General features: G+C 36.0%; 1 protein-coding gene across 2 annotated transcripts in view; it reads left to right on the top strand.

Annotated features, from left to right (window-relative positions):
* Nucleotides 1-16,461, top strand: part of DNER (delta/notch like EGF repeat containing) — a 112,832-nt gene that overhangs the window by 85,438 nt on the left and 10,933 nt on the right. For both annotated transcript variants that reach the window (XM_086844905.1, XM_086844904.1), the window contains 4 exons: nt 4,751-4,975; nt 12,287-12,409; nt 14,648-14,761; nt 15,801-15,932. In XM_086844905.1, the coding sequence (XP_086701031.1) occupies nt 4,751-4,975; nt 12,287-12,409; nt 14,648-14,761; nt 15,801-15,932 (594 nt within the window). The remainder of the gene's footprint in view (nt 1-4,750; nt 4,976-12,286; nt 12,410-14,647; nt 14,762-15,800; nt 15,933-16,461) is intronic.

Here is a 16,461-nt window from a genome sequence, read left to right as displayed (position 1 = left end):
TTTATTAATTTTATGTCCTAAACCATACATTTAGTAAATATTACCTTCAAAAGATTTATGCAAAGGAACTTCTAGATATTCTAAAACCCTACACATAGTAAACATGCCAACCTGACAATGAATATTTAAAATTTATATTCAGAATCATTCCATCATTATCACTCTTAAATATGGCCTCTCATTTTCTTCCACTTAATTGTAGTGTATAACAGATTATTGTATTGACAATAACATTAATAGATTTTATTTATACTGATTGGGGTACTGCTCATCAATTTACAAATTTGGTTACTCCATTTTCTTGAAGTTTCTGAGAAGTTACGTGTGTTTCCAATATACCCTGAAGTAGAACTAAATATATAAATAATATTGGGAAACCAAAAAAAAACCCTGGTTGGAATAAATAAATGTCATTACATTAAATTAATGAACACAAAATATTAAATAAATCCACCTATGTTTTAGAAACGTTGAAGCAAGTTATCCTTATTTATGTAGTTAAAAAATTCACAGAAATCTTTGTTAAAAAGAAAATAAAAAACCAACTGTATGAAAATTGCCTGATTGTGTGGTAAGGAAATGTATTCCTTCTGGACATAAATTTTGTAAAATAAGATAGAATGAAAGACTTGGTGCTTGTGTATATATTTGTTTTCCATATTTTAAAGGTTTGGAGACCCTTTGTAAATTTTGATCATGCGAAAATATTCAAATAATTTAGTAGTGCACGATGGTTTAGAACAAAGCCAGACAGTAATGAGCAAAGTACAGATCAGTTATAATAAAGAAATAAACTTTTGTTGCAAGATGCTTCTGAAGTTCTATTTCATGAAAGTTTAATGTCCTGATGTTAAGTACAGATTAACTGCCTTCAGTGTTATAGGAAAACATTAATCTTTGATAAAAATAGCTTGCATTCAGCTGGCCAACCCCATAAAAGTGGCCTGAGTTCTTGCACTGTTCCTACATGCTCTATGTGGAGGTCACCAGCTTGGAGAGAAGGGGCAGAAATATTTTAATTTGGGTTAATATATTTTTGAAAAATGGTCATCAGCAATAATGGATGTCAGCCATCCCCTAGAATCACAGAAGACAGAGAGAAAACAATGTTATTATAAAGAGTTTAGCATATATAGATTACTTGAAATTCACATTTTAGCATTGAATTTATGCTACTTCTAACAGTTTGATTTGAGTAGCTGCAGGTAACTAGCGCTGGCAACACACTGAGCAGAAGTGTCCTGAAATATCTGCAGGTATTTCTCAAAATACTGGAAAGCAATAAATTTATGAATGCTCTTATTATGGTTTCTGTAGTTTAGAAAATAGAGTTGACAGCTATAGAAGGATGCTAAGTTGTGATTCATGTGTGTTGATTTGCAATAGCAGCTAGAAAAAGCACTTTGTCACTATGCATCTTAATTGACTGGGAGAACAGAAGTTATTTATTGAGACTTAGAATAGTTTTAAATTTCAAGGTTTTCACTATTTTTTCTCCTTCATTGTTCAAGTAAAAGCCTTTTTCTCTAATGCATCTTGCAGATGTCATTCTAGCTTCTGTAGGTTTACATAGAATAAACCTATTTATGATCTCTATCATAGGTAACTGGGTCACACAGCTGTTGCATATGGAAGATTTCCCAAGGTTACTGCTGATCAGAATGCAAAATTCTTCATATTACTATAAGAGAATTTAATTTATCTGAAGAACATTTTGTTGTTAATTAAAATTTTTTATGGCTGTTTAGTTTCTGGTACTTTCCACTGATCTAATGTTTTTACCTGGCAGCTTCCCAAATTGCTCTTATTTTTAATAGACTTCTCCTTAATGCTTGAATGGGTTAAGCCTCTATCCATCTTTATCAGGAAAGACTTAGCTAAAGTGAATTTCAATCAAAATCTTACAGCGTTTTAATGATTTCTTGATCCTTGTGATTAGTAACTCTTTTCTCTTTACAGAATTCTGATGAAATACCATTTATTTCTATTTCCCCACAAATTTCTATAGGGAAAATAGTAAATTTCTTGTACTTCTTTTAGTACTTATCCCTGCATTTCAAAGTTAAAGATTTTGTAGTCCTGAGCCCTAGCATTCACATATATTTTTCACATATTTGTGATTCTTGGAATTGGGTCTAATGTAACAATCAGACAAGTTAGTTGTTCACAAGCTGTATAAAAGACAGTTCTGTGGTGTCTTCAGAAAATGTTTGACTTCCTTGACTTGCACATGGCTCTTTTGCTTTCAGCAACCAAGTAATTAAAATCCCACTGTGATGAAAAATTTCGCTTTTATTCGGAGCTTTTCTGTCTCTGAAAATGTATTTCTGATCTATTTTCTATCACTGCCCTGAAGGTCTGTAGCAATTTATAAAGCATATCACCAAACTTAAGACTGTTGTTCTACTTGACAACTAGCCAAGTGACCTGATCCATGTAATCATAGACATTGTACTGTGTGTTTTACCAGTATAAATATTTTCTATTATTGCCTTTCCCCTTTACCTTCTGTGTTATTCCTTGGTAAATTTTGTATTCAGATCTTTCAAATTACCACTAGACTTTGCATTTCAGTCATGTCCCTTTTATATCAACAATGACCTACATGCAGGGTTGGGTCCATGTTAGCTGGTTGAGGAGCAGTTCAGGGGATATTTTTCTGCAGATAAACAATGACGTTTTTTTTTGTCTGGAATTTGATTCTGTTTTCAGTCAATACACCTCTGAATTTGATTTTTATAGTTATTACTTGCATTATTTGTTTTCAACAACTGGACTGGTATAGATTTAAATGCACATTCAGAAATGCCAGAATAATAGATTTCCATATTTTCTGCTTTGAGTATTCTCAGATATTTGACTCATGCTTGAGATTTGAACTTCCAGAATCACCTAAACGCATTTCACAGTTCAGTCGAAGATAGCACAAGGGCAACATGTTTTGGTGTATTTTAAACCTGAATATGTTCTTGAAGTGCTTTGTCACTTGGAACGTTAACCATCTGCCAGTAACCTCCTCTTTGGAGGGAAGATTACTGCAAAGGTTGTAGTGAAGCGGCATTAGTGTCATTGTGTGACCCCAGATCTCCTTGATCCTTTTTAATCTGGTTTCAGAGTTACTTGAGAGATTTCACTGGACTCATTGGGTGATCTTCTCCTGGTAATAGTTCAAAGTCTTTGCAGAGTCTTTTAAATCTGACCAAGATTTTAATACAACATTACAGGCTTTCTTCATTTGTCAGTGAACCGTTGCAGGAATTACATCCTTGCTCCTGGGGTTTCTGTTCTTTGCAGTTTCTGATGTTAGTTATCATCTACAGGAGGGACCTCTAGTATAGGGTTCTGCAGTATTTGTTTTTAGGCTCTCTCTGTTCAGCATTGGTGAGCAGGTGGTCCTGACAAAGCCCATGAAGCAATTGGAGCCATAGGATAGCAAAATGAGGAGGACAGAAGGCTCTTGCTTGTTCTTCATCTGTGCCCTGCCAGACCTGATTTTCTTCTCTCCTGCTCTGTTGCAGAGTTTGTATGACAAGACTTATAAATCCAATCTGTAGATTATTTCTTTTTTCCCATCTTTCTAGTTGCCTTTTTTTTTTTCTTTTTGTAAATTAGATTTTTTCCATGTTTTTCATTCCTTAATTCTGATGTAAGACTTATGGACATCTAAGGGAGATGTGGTGTTGAAAGTCATTTGTCCAGCACCTAATATTTTGAAGACGCCCCTAAAATCCTGCTGCCAATTGTGACCAAAAAAAATCCTACTTTTTCTGGAGCTCAAAGAGCAATTGTGGCCTCCTCATCTTTTCTTAGTTCCATTAATGTAAGTTTTGTTAATTCTCTGAATAGATCCCTGTAGTATATTCTGTGTGGGTTACTCACCTTGTTTATTATTCTACTGTAATACTAAGAGCTTTTTTACAATGTAATATTCCAGGGAATTCTAAGCCTGAAAAGTGATGGTCTGTACAAATGGACCAAATACTTATTAAAAAATATATATAATTGAATGGAAAGGACAGTTGGCTCTTTTATTTGGAAGGGTTCTAGAATTTGAATATGCTTTTCTGACTTGCTTTAGGATACAATAACCAAGCATTCTGTTACTACTTATATGATGTATGTGTATGTATAGATTCAAGCTGTAGTTACTGCAATTTATTAAAACATTATTCTTTCCTACATCTGATTAAAAGTTCCCTTGAAAGAATATCCTTTTCCTTGTCTATTTTTGGCATGGTGTTATTTCAACAAATCATCGTCTCTCCTGTTAATGAGAACACTGTTCTTGTAAAAGATATTATTTAAATTATTGAAACTCAATAAACCCATATTCTGTTTAAGAGGTTGTTACATTTAACATACACATTAACAATCAGGAAAAATAGGTCAGATTGGGCTTTTTTCTTTTTTTCTAGGCTAGCCAGCTCCTGATCGTTAGAAAAATCTCTTCTGCTTTTCAAGCCAGATTCACTCAGAAAACAGATAAGCACTGTCAGTTTCAGCAAATATTTTTGCAATTCACTGCCCCAATCATTTATAGTGTGATTTCAGCTGAAGCATCTCTTTTCATAGAGCGTTAATGGGTAAAATTAGAGTTTATTATGTAAAAAATCTGTATTTTTATAATATTCACAGAACTAAAAAAGAAAGGAATATAGATTGCTCAGTGGCTGACTTTTAACGTGCTTTAGTTATTAAAATTGTATGCATATCAGGATACTTACTTATCAAACCCCTTTATTTCTTTCAGGGTTTTTAGGAACCACTTGCGAGGACAAAATAGACCCTTGTGCGTCATCTCCCTGCCAGAACAATGGAACCTGTTATGCAGACAGACTTGCCTTCTCCTGCAGCTGTAGTCCTGGATTTACAGGACCTACATGTGCTCAGCTGATTGACTTCTGTGCTCTGAATCCATGTGCACACGGCATTTGTCGCAGCGTTGGAACCAGCTACAGATGCCTCTGTATCCCTGGTTTGTACCAACAGTTACATGCTCTGTAAATCTTCTAATATTTTTATATCTAGGTTCCACATATAGCTTAAAATTACTTCCTTTTCTTCTTTTCAGTCTATAAAACAGATTGAGCAGATGTTCTATCTGTTTAGAGTAATGATAGGAATCTACACATTGCACTTGGAAAACCAAAAATTGCAGAGTGAGCACTGAAATACCCACTGAGATCCATATGGTTTGAGTGAACTCTACAGCTGTATTACAAAACTGTAGTCTGCAGGATAAATCTTCTTAAGGCAAGGCATCAGCACTGTTGGAATTACAAAATTTGGTAGAGAGAATGGAAAATGTGACACTGATCATTAGGGAAAAACAGACAAGGTGGCTGAAAAAGGTAGAGAAGGAAAAATATTGGTTCCTCCAAAGGATTTAGTTCTGCCATCCCTGTTTACATAAATTGTCTCTCTAGAGAAGATCCAGCAGGACTGCTCAGGTGAGTCAAGTGAGGAGACTCAGCTGGGAACTGTTTGACAGCACAGCCCGACAGTCAGTCATGGAGTCTGTATAGCAACTGGTTTAGCGCCAGATTTTTTTCATCCTTGTACCAATATAACAGAATATTGGGTGCTTATTAATTTTAGCAATGTTAATTAGTAGGTGAAGTAGCACTGATAACCAGTGCTACACATCCTCTGCTGTTTAAACACTTAGAGAGTGAGCATCAATCTTTATTTTCAATTGAATAATTTTGGCACCTATTTTTTTTAGTCTGTTCCCATAAGGCTATAAATTTGAAAACTGAAGAAATTAAGGATAAAACAAATTTCCAGTGTACAAGGGATAAAATAAAGAGTGATATTTGATAGTAGTTCTGCTGTGACATTCACACTGTTCTATGTTCCTTCCAGAAGAATGCCTTCTCTCTGCTGCTTTTCCTTGTTTTGTGAGAAAGCAGTCACAATTATTCACCTCTTCCATCTCAGTTTGCAGGATGTGCATCTATCCTACCAATCTATTTGTGGATATTTGTGAATATGGGGATTTTGTACTGAAATCTACTAATCCAGCATTTTTAGGTGGTGTCAAAATTTATCTGCTGTTTAGAGACATGAAAGGGACCATTAGAAATTTTTTGGGAGGTACCCACAAATCACCAGAAGCTATGGAAATTTGTTGTTGGGAGTTGACAGATTTATAGTTAAATCACATACTCTTTTATAAAGGAGAAAAATATGACAGTGAAATGCAGACAATACCAGAGTAATGTTACCTTATAATGCATTTGTTGACAGCACTTGTCATTAATAGTAGGAGAAACTAGACACTTCTCTTTCCAATAAATCCAAGGAAGTTTTAATCTTCTTCAGCATGTTCTTTGCCTGTAGTTCAAACAAAGAAAAGCTAGTCAAATATTCTTGGTCAAATAAAACCTTTTTTCAGAACTTTGTCACCTAAACCTAATGAGAATTCCATGGTTTGTTTTTTTCAAAATTATTCTGTCTCTCTCAGGACTTAAAAGTAGTCTTAGACCTCTCTTGTTATGGAAACTTCCTTTTATTTGAACAATATTTATGCTTTTAAAAGTCAGAGAGCAGAAGCTTTAGAGGTTGCATCCAGGACCATACGTGGCACTTATTTAGTTGACCTCTTTTGTTTTGCTCCATGTATGACAATAAAAAACCCAAATTTTTTTCCAAAAACTTTGTAGGCTGCTGTAAATTTCACTTTTTAAAATAACATTACTTGCTTTAGAGAGAGGTGGAACTAGAGGCCAAATTAAGTGGCTTGTCATTAATCTGTGAGTAGTTTAAAAACTTGGGTAATTTACTTCAGAAGATCATTTAAGAACTATACCTAAGTGGCAGCAAGATAGAGATAGACAGAGTGTTTAATTCTTTTATACCTTTTATGCCTTTTTATTGTTATGAACATACCATTATGAGCTTTTATGAAGTCATAGCAGCAGAATTTGAATCAATTATCTTCAGATATTTTCCCATGAGTTAAAAGGATGATAGATAAATGGCAGTCAACTTCTGTGTAGATCAGCATTTAGGAGGCACTGTGACATACACTTTCCCATGGTCTGGGTAATTATTTGGTGTAGGACAGATAAGAGAAATTAAACTTGAGGATTTGATGTTGCAATTCCTAAAGAAACCCAAACTAAAGTAATGACTACAAGTCATAGCCTAATACATTTTTGGTATATCTATCAAAAAGCAGTTTGTTAGAGTGGGTAAGTAATGTAGTTATGTCTCTGGTGTATTAAGAAGCTGGATTCTATTTACAGTTTTGCCTGAAGAGACTTTGACAGAATCTGTTACATTACTTGTAAAGTGAATGAATAAAATTTGTGTAGAGGTTAGCATTATCGAGGGTTACTAATAAAGATATTACCAGGAAAGAAATGGTCTCTGCCGTGTGACCTTGAGGATGTCTTGCAAGCTCTCAGCATCACTATGCTAGCTCCTAGACCACTGGCTTCTTGGTATACGAGGCTTTCTGACATATCCCTGAATTCCTACATATTATATTTTTTTAGTATTTTAATGGAAAGGTTAAATGACATTTTAGAATTCTCTTCTGTATTGATTATCTGACATGTCTGAAAAACTGTTTTAAAAACTTTCAAATCTGTCACTTAAATTTTGTGAGCTCTAGAATGCAATATTCTTTTTTTTAAAAAAAAAAAAGTATTTTACAGAGGATATAATTTTCTCATGCAGAAACTAAGTGCCTGAGAGTTTTGCTTATGTGTATGATCTGAACGCCTTCCTTTGTTTATGCACTGTTTTACAGTGTCAGTTGGATTTTGGATTTTCATCTGTGTTACTTCTGCCTCAAAAATTAAAATGGAGAGGAATTTTAAATTGTTCCAATTAGTCCAAGGTCTGTGCAAGTCTCCTTGCTTGGTAGGCAGTTTGGCTTTCTTGTTTTTTTGGCCAGTGTACAGATTTGAAGAATGATAAATTATAGTGGTTATACTTGCATAGCTGCACAATTTGCAGAACATGAGCAACCAGACATTTGGTACTAAATTTTTTGTGTGTGTGTTGCCTTTCATTGTGGGCTTTCATCTTATAGCTTGTAGAGGGAAGCTAATTTGTGTAAGCTAACTTGGAAAGCAGTCTAATACTTTTGAATGTTCCTATTTCCAGAGTGCAAGGAAAGGTTATTTCCAAGTTGAACATATTTTAAATGTCTGCTGAGGGGCTCTGTGGAATTCCCAAGACTATGCAACCATAAGCACTTTTTTCTGTGTGTATGACTTTTCAATTGCATATGAAACCTTACCCTAAATCTTTATATGCTTACATACCCTAGTTATTAATACTTACCACCTTGCCCTTTACAGGTAACAAAGAGATATATAATCTTTGGACATTAGATTTAGAGTTTGTGTCATTTTTTACTTCTTACATCATATTAAAGTACTTATTATAATAAAAGTTCTTGTGCTTATTTGTTGGATTTCTCATCTAGAGCCTGGTTGGTGAAACTAGTGGGACCCCTTTGTGTCTGTTTGTAGAATGTTTATTTAGTCCCTGGATCCCAAAATAACTTCTTTCTCTTCTTAAAACTTTTCACTCTATATATGCAATTGTTTTAATACGGCTACCATTATAAATTTCAAATACAAATATTTAATGTAGTATTTTTAATTGTGCCTGGTCCAAAGTGGAGAAATGTAGCTAGAAATTGCATGGCTTAATATCGCAGCAAAGTTTTGGATTTGGGTTTTTTAAAGACATAGATTTTGATACTGCAAAGTACATGTACAGACATGAACACCTGCCCTCTATATAAATATATATGATGGTATATATAGAACATTTGAAAAAAAAAAAAAAGAGGAGTTTCAGAAAAAGTGCTGCAGGGCATAAAAAGTGGCTGCAACTTTAGAAGGAGTACCATGGAGTACGTTCCCTTGATTTTACTGCTCATGCAGCTTAACAGATAATTCTAGGAGCACAGGTTTATTTTAGTGCCTTAGCAGAGTCCAGAGCAACATTTGTCTGCAGCAGTTGCAATTTTTCTTTTCTCTGTCTTTTCCCTTCCCACATTTTGTAACTGGGGCAGGATATGTGAGCTCTGGAAGAAGTTACTTTAGGTTAATTCCAGTTCTTGATTCTCTCTGAGCCTGTTATTGCTTCTGTTCCCTCATCTTTTTTCCACTTCTACATTAAGACAACCTTCCATGCAATCTGGCCATGGCTGGTGAGCATGGCTTCCTACCTTCCTGCCATCTGGAGCATTCTTCTCTCTTTCTCTTACTTAATTGTTGTATAAGCTCAGACTTTAACTGAGCACATTTATTTCCTGGCCATATAACTTGCAACTCTGTGTTAGTGAACAGCCATATATATGAAACTATGCTGTTCCCTGCAAAATTAGAGCTATTTTGCACTGTACCCCATTAGGCCTTCCCATAAAGATAGGATTTATGTCTGCTGCCTTGATTGGGTGAAATGTTAAGTATGGATAAGCCCAGGGAATCGCTATTGAGGAGTTAGTGTCTAAAAAGGCTAAAAAGATTTCAGCTTTGTTCTTTATTGATTTCTAAAGGGAGAGTAAGCTTTTGCCTCTTTCTTTTGTTAACCTGATAGTGCAGATATTCTTGAGAGATTACTCTGCTGTATCTCTTGCTCTTGAAGGCTTTGACAAAGCCCATGCCTTCTCCTCATCAGCCCGTGTGACACAGATTGTGGGCTCCCTTTCCCATTTTCTCCTTCTGCAGTTTTTTACAGCCATGTGCAAAGTCAGTGCAGTTCAGCGTGTAACTGAAGGCCATGCCAGAAGGCATCAAGAAAATAACCTGCTCTCTTCAAGGCACCCTTCCTGTTGCTTAAGAAAGAGGAGGAAGAATTTGGGGATCAAGAGGAGAATAGCATCAAATCTGTTTCTGCTTTTGTAAAGACCAGAAGCAGAGGAATGGTCACTTAGAGGGAAAAGGGGCTACATAGGGTTATCTCTGTTTTAGGGTTTTTTTAGATTCCTTGTCCATTCCTCTGAAATTTTCCTCTGAAAAGAGCACATTAGAATTGAACCTTCATTTTCGGGTTCTGCTTGAGTTCATGAAGATTCTGTTACTGAAGGCTTTTCCAATTTCATGTGACCTGGGAAAGCTGCCCTTTTTTGAAGCCAAGATGCCTCCTGCAGTTTTTTTTAATCCTATTCAGGACACAGTAGCTGGAGAAGTGTTGTTAATGTAGGTATTTTTTCTTTCTTTCTGAATATGTCCACAGAAATGTTGCAGAGCACAAAAGATGCAAGGAGCTGTATTTGGCTCTTTCTATGAACATAAAAGCAGCAGAATCATAACACTACTAGAAAGAGAGGAAGCAACTATACTAGAATCCATTACTCTGAAGTTATTTATGAAAAATCCTTTTGTTTCAATCTAAATTCTTCAACAAAAATGTAGAAATTATTTATGTAGTCTTTATATATGAATTCAGTGTACTTCAGGATTTATATATCAGTATAATTTAAAAGCAGTAATACAATGAGAAATGCTCATTGAGAATGACAAGGTCTCTTGTCTCCCTGAGGACAAGCATGCCTTTCCCTCAGGTGGTCCCACAGCAGAACTTTCTCCATCCCAGCAGTTCCAGCAGAAGGAAGCTGCTGGCCCCAGGGTGAGGACGATGAGGGTGAAATTGTGTGTGGGTGAGACCTGCCCTCTCGTGGAGAGAGAAAACATCTTTCCCTGACTGTGTGCAGTGTCTGGCAGCGTGGGCTGGCTGCAGCCTGAGGAGGTGATACCATAGTTCGTATTGATTTTGGAAACCAGACAACTATTCAGTCACAAATTCCCTTTGTTCTCTTGGAAAGGTGAGAAATGGAAAACATTTTTTTCTGAGAGTGTCTAATTACAACCATGTTAAACACTGGGAATTCCCATCTGTTTTGCTTTCTGTTTCTCCTGACTGATTTTGGTGGTTTGTATGTTGGCTACAGATCTCACATAAGGATATTTCATATACTCATAAACCAGATAAACTTCATTGTAGGCTAGCAAGAAAACCCATAACATTTAGCATAATTAATTCTCTATTGCCTGGCTGACAGCTTTGGAGAAAGTGGTTCAGAAATGTTTCTCAGTACCTTATAAGTCCAACTGTTTCCTGAAAGGACAATTTTTTTTGAGAATCATAATCCATGGCATTGCCTATAAATTCTGAGTAGTACTAACAGTTGTATTTTTTTTAAATTTTGTTTTGAATTATCCATAATAGGGAGTGAGAGGGTGAATGCAAATGGTGTCTGAATATTTGTCCTATTTTCTATGATTCTATGAGAATTTTGTGGAAAATTTAGACCAGGATACTGAATATAGATTGATTACCACTTACTAAGATGAGAATATACCCCTCTCTTTGGTTCTTTGTTTATGAAAGATACCCTCCTTCTGTATCTATGAGTTTTGTTACTAACTAAAGATTACTTTAAGAAGAAAAATCACACTGCAGAATCTACACTTGGTACTTTAGGCCTTTTTCCTGGCATCTGTATTCATGCCCATTGCGTATTTATTCATTGTATGTTCGTTCATCTAATTTTTTTTATGTAATGAGGAAATCAAGCTTTTATAGGCACATGAACACTGTTCCAGTGTATGGTATTATATCACAGACTACACTATGTCTGCAATTTCAACTACTGTTAAGAGTAATGATTGTGTGGCACACTAAGTAATGAAAAGTGCTGTTTTCAAGAGGATTAACTCCTCCTTTCTTATCTCATAATACAAATGACTCAGTGACTGTTAACAGGCTGTGTAGCTTTTCTCTGCTTCTGCTTTCTATGTTTACCTAATCAGCCCATAATACCTGCCTATAGCTTGGAATACTGTAAAGATGGAAGTACCTTAATGCTTCTACAGCGCTTTGACATTGTACAGCATTAATGCAAAACATGTAATCATTCTAACTACTGTTATACAATTATCACCTCTTTGATGAACAGTGGCTTTGATGCAAGGATCCAAAGGAGCTGAGAGATAGTTTTCCTGTATTTCTTTTAACAATCAGAGTGTGGATATTCACGTTGCTACTCCTGGCCTCTGCCATCAGCCTTCATCCTTACACCTCATTGTGGTTTATCACGGGAGCTGGGAATCCTCTCAAAACATTGTGCTTCCAATATTTTCTTGGTAATTTTCACCTGGGGAACAGATGCCTTTGGAATCAGTGTCTTAACATACATCAGTTTGCACAGTATATTTAAATTAGCAAACATCTGCCCATGGTCTATAGTGCTAATTGTTAATTTTTACTGCAAAGTGTTTCATAACTATTTTTGTTTCTTCTTCGTGTGATTTAGGTTACCATGGCCTTTACTGTGAGGAGGAATATAATGAATGCCTCTCTGCACCCTGCCAGAACGGAGCCACCTGCAGAGACCTTGTCAACAGCTACGAGTGTGTGTGCCTTGCTGAATACGAAGGTAGGCTGGAGTTTGCAATTGTTCTCTGCATTTTTTATGGTAGGTTCTGTTACAGAGAGATACGTACCCCAAGCAGAAATATATCCCTCATGTAAAATTAACAGAGACAAACTTCAGTATTGATCCTGATCCCTTAAACTTTATTCAAATTAATAATTAAGATTTAGCTCCTCTGTGAGGAATACATGTCCTGGTGTGGGCACAAATGGATTTTCTCTCTTCTTTTCAGGTGTAATTTTTTCTCCTGTTTTTAAGATATGCTATAAAGTTATGAGTTTTTTAAAAAAAACCATAACTATTAAATAGACTTTTTAATTAGTTGTTGTTGGAGCTTTCATATAGAGAACTTTCAAATTTTTTTTTTTATTTTCTCCAATGAAGTGAGCTACAAACATAATAGTAAAAGATTAGTATTTGAAATAGATTGGCACAAAGGAGTAGAAATAAAAATTTTATCTTCATTGTTCATTTAGAAGACTGTAAAGCCCAGAGAGAGTAGCAGGTTTGTGACTGCTTTTCCATGTTAACTGCAGATATTCTTATATCTGTGTTCAAATGGAATCCATCTTTTGCATTTCTTAAGTAATTTATAAAATAAATGAGAAGAGTGTTTGTTTGGTTATGCAAAATCTTTTCTCTCACAGTAGATTTCAGCTGTAAACAAATTAACACATAGCAGTGGTCTGTGACAAGTCCTTCTGGGGAAGGCTAAAGTGATACTTTTTTAGTGCTGAATCGTGCTGTGAGAACTCTTTGAATGTAATTTTATAAGCTATTAGGATTACAAATAAATAAATAAATATTCTACACAGAATGACTGTTTTAAGGAACATTGCTCCAGCATTTTCTCATTAAGCATATCAATCCTTATGTGTGCTGATAAGTAACTCTCATTTAACAGCTGCTTGAGGCTAAATATGTGTTTCATGCTGTTGATTGCACTTTGATGATGCTCTTTGACTATAGATACAGAATTCATCATTTTAGAGGGTGGGGAGGAAATGACCCTCAGCTTTCCATGACAGTTTAAGCAGCACTTAACCATAATGTTGACCATAATGTTGTTCTCTTCTCACCCGACCTGTCGGTGCAGCTGGAAGCACTGTGTGCACAGCTCATGGTGCTGTAAATGAAAGCTGGGCACCTGGTGCTGTAAGCAGCTTTTGCTGATCCCTGAGCTCCCATCATTGCGGTACCTGAGGTGTTCAGTGGCACCAGTGCATAGACCTGAGGTACCAGCTCAAGGTACCATGTGGGCCATCAGACGCCTCAGTCTTGGCACTACCACCCAGACCTGCCTGTCTGCAGTGCCCCTTCTGCCTCCACAGCCCTGGGCTGGCAGGCAGACAAGAGCTCTCTGGGCTAGGCAGGGCTGGAGCTTGTGCCAGCAGGTACCCGTGGGCTGCTGCCTCTGTTGGTCCTCACCCACAGGATGCTCAACTAGAGTGCTCTGCCTTTTTGCTGCTAACACTGCAAATGTCAGCAGAATTATTTTGGCAGGTTTGTAGTGAGTATGTGTGTGTGTGTACACATATAAAATGTATATATATATATGTATATATAAAGTTTTATCTGAACAATAGACCACAAGAAAATAATGCATGTAGCAGTGGCATTACTGTCTCTCTCCGCATCCCTAGGTGGGAATATGCTGTGTTATATGTTTTGTATGCCAGGTGCAGCTTGCACTGTCTTTAGCAAGGCAAACCAGCTGGACTCACAAGGCCTACACTGAGCATAAAAGAAGGAAGGTAGTGGCATGAAGTAGAGCCATCCAGTTACTTATTTTTAATTATACATTTGAATAAATTTATTTTTATTACCTCAGTAATATTCTTCATTTCTGGCAACAGGTAATGAGAGGCATCAGAATGCTTATGTATGTTATTAAATAAGTTATTACATAAAATGAATAGTCAAGACATGTTACTGAAGAATTTTAGATAACTGATCCATTTATGTTTCATTATATGATTTTTCACAGACATCCAATAGTTCTTCTAAAAGGAAATTTCCCAGCCTCTCCTAGCCCACAGCCTGTAGGAAGAGCAGAGAGGAGGCCCGTGTGTAAAAAGTTTAGCTAGCATAAACCACATGGCTTTAGTGTTATGGCATCATTAGCCCAGAAGGACTTGGAGTCTGCACACTCATCTAGGTGAAGTCAAATTGTCATATGTACTGATTCCATGCTGCCAGTATCAGTCATGTCAATGGCAATTACTGATTTTTCCTTTTCAGGAAGGCACTGTGAATTATACAAAGATCCTTGTGTTAACATCAACTGCCAGAACGGTGGCACTTGTGACAGTGAAGGTCTAAATGCTACATGTATTTGTGCACCTGGATATGCAGGCAAGTGATTTGTGTGTTACACAGAACATCTAGTTGTCATTGCTCACCGTGTCTAGAGGAAGACAAATACCAAGTATTTTCTCTTCAAGAAAGGAATTAATATGGGCTTTGCTGTATTGTGAACAATGTAGTGAGAATGAAAAAATTTTGATATTACTTACATCTGCTTTGAAGTTTGTAGCAAAAAAACCCTGTTACTAAAGTGACTTCACAAAGGTAACAGCTATTTAGCACGGCTTATAACCTTACTCCTTGAGACTTGATTGCATTTTAAAAATAATGTTTTCAAGATTTATAGGTAACCCAATATACTGATTGGACACTGTTGAAACTGGAAAATGTTTTAACGGTGACCTTAGTTACTGTGTGCCTAAGAAACAGCTTTTTCCATTATCTTAATATGTAATTGCTAAAAGCCCTAAAATACTTGTTAAGAATCAATTTACACTTTCAGAGTACTGGTAAGAAACTCACTTAATCTTCTGGCCTTGTACTTAGACTGATGTGATTAGCTTAATCCAAATATCTGGTGTCAAGATAATTTACAATCTGATGTTCTGTTAGTCATGTAAGGTAATATCCAATATAAGAGTAATAGGTAAACCCATTCATAGCTGGTTTGTAGATAAAATTGTGCTTTTTGATCTGTTCTAATTAAAGGACATTCTCTGGAAAAGAATTAGCTTGCCATTGTACAGTGCCAGTTTCTCAGGCACTGATTATCTACATTATTATATACCATATCAGAGTATCCATGATCATCTGTTATCCCACATTTTCTTGGGATGGAAATTATATTTAGAGAAATGAGACAGAGTCTTTGTGAGGTTAGTTAAGTCCTTTAGTCCTCAGGCTTTATTTTCACCTGGTTGAATAAGGATAATACTTCTTGGAATCCTTTTGATGTTCTGAGAATAAAGATGTATTGCACTATAAAGTGTTTTGCAGCAAGAGAGAAGTTAAATGACAGAGGATATACTTTCTACATCAGGCACTTGCCATACATAATTTTGGTTTTGGTTTTTTTTTCTTATGTAAGGTGAAGAATGCGAAATTGATATAAATGACTGTGACAGCAACCCATGTCACCATGCTGGAACTTGCATAGATCAGCCTGGTGGTTACACCTGCCATTGTCCTCATGGATGGGTCGGTGCAAACTGTGAAATACGTAAGTTAAGCAGTTCTCCAAACATTTCTAAAAATTATAAGTTATATTAAAGAATTTTTTATTTATCTCTAAATACATAGCTGCACAAATACTCTGAATCATATGTAAGTGAACAAAATCACGGTAAATTAATTTTTTTTTTGGCCATGACATTTCAAAAGTGGTCATGAAAGTTAAAAACTTCTGTTTCTGGGAACCTTAGTTTGAGATGTGTCAGACTAGATTGCCAGGGATGCTGTCTCAGAGCTGGGCACTCCGTATGCCTTTTAATTGTGTTCATGCTTCACAGCCTCCCTGCACACTTTGGGTCAAGTGTGTTCCATAGCAGCATAAGTACAGTCCTAATAGGCTTCCATTGACTTCTGAGCACCTGCAGCTCTAGTGATGTTTCAGCAAAACAACTTGGAACTTGCTTACCTAAGGAAACTGGTTCTGTGTAATTGTGCTGCAATTTGTGTGTGCAGGCATTTACCAACTTTTTCAAGAATAACTTTTCCACCAAATTTGTTAGAAAGAAGAAGAGCTTCAA

This window comes from Cyanistes caeruleus, chromosome 10 (assembly GCF_971803275.1).
Source record: "Cyanistes caeruleus chromosome 10, bCyaCae1.hap1.1, whole genome shotgun sequence".
Classification (NCBI taxonomy): domain Eukaryota; kingdom Metazoa; phylum Chordata; class Aves; order Passeriformes; family Paridae; genus Cyanistes; species Cyanistes caeruleus.
This window is presented reverse-complemented; position numbering and strand designations above follow the sequence as displayed.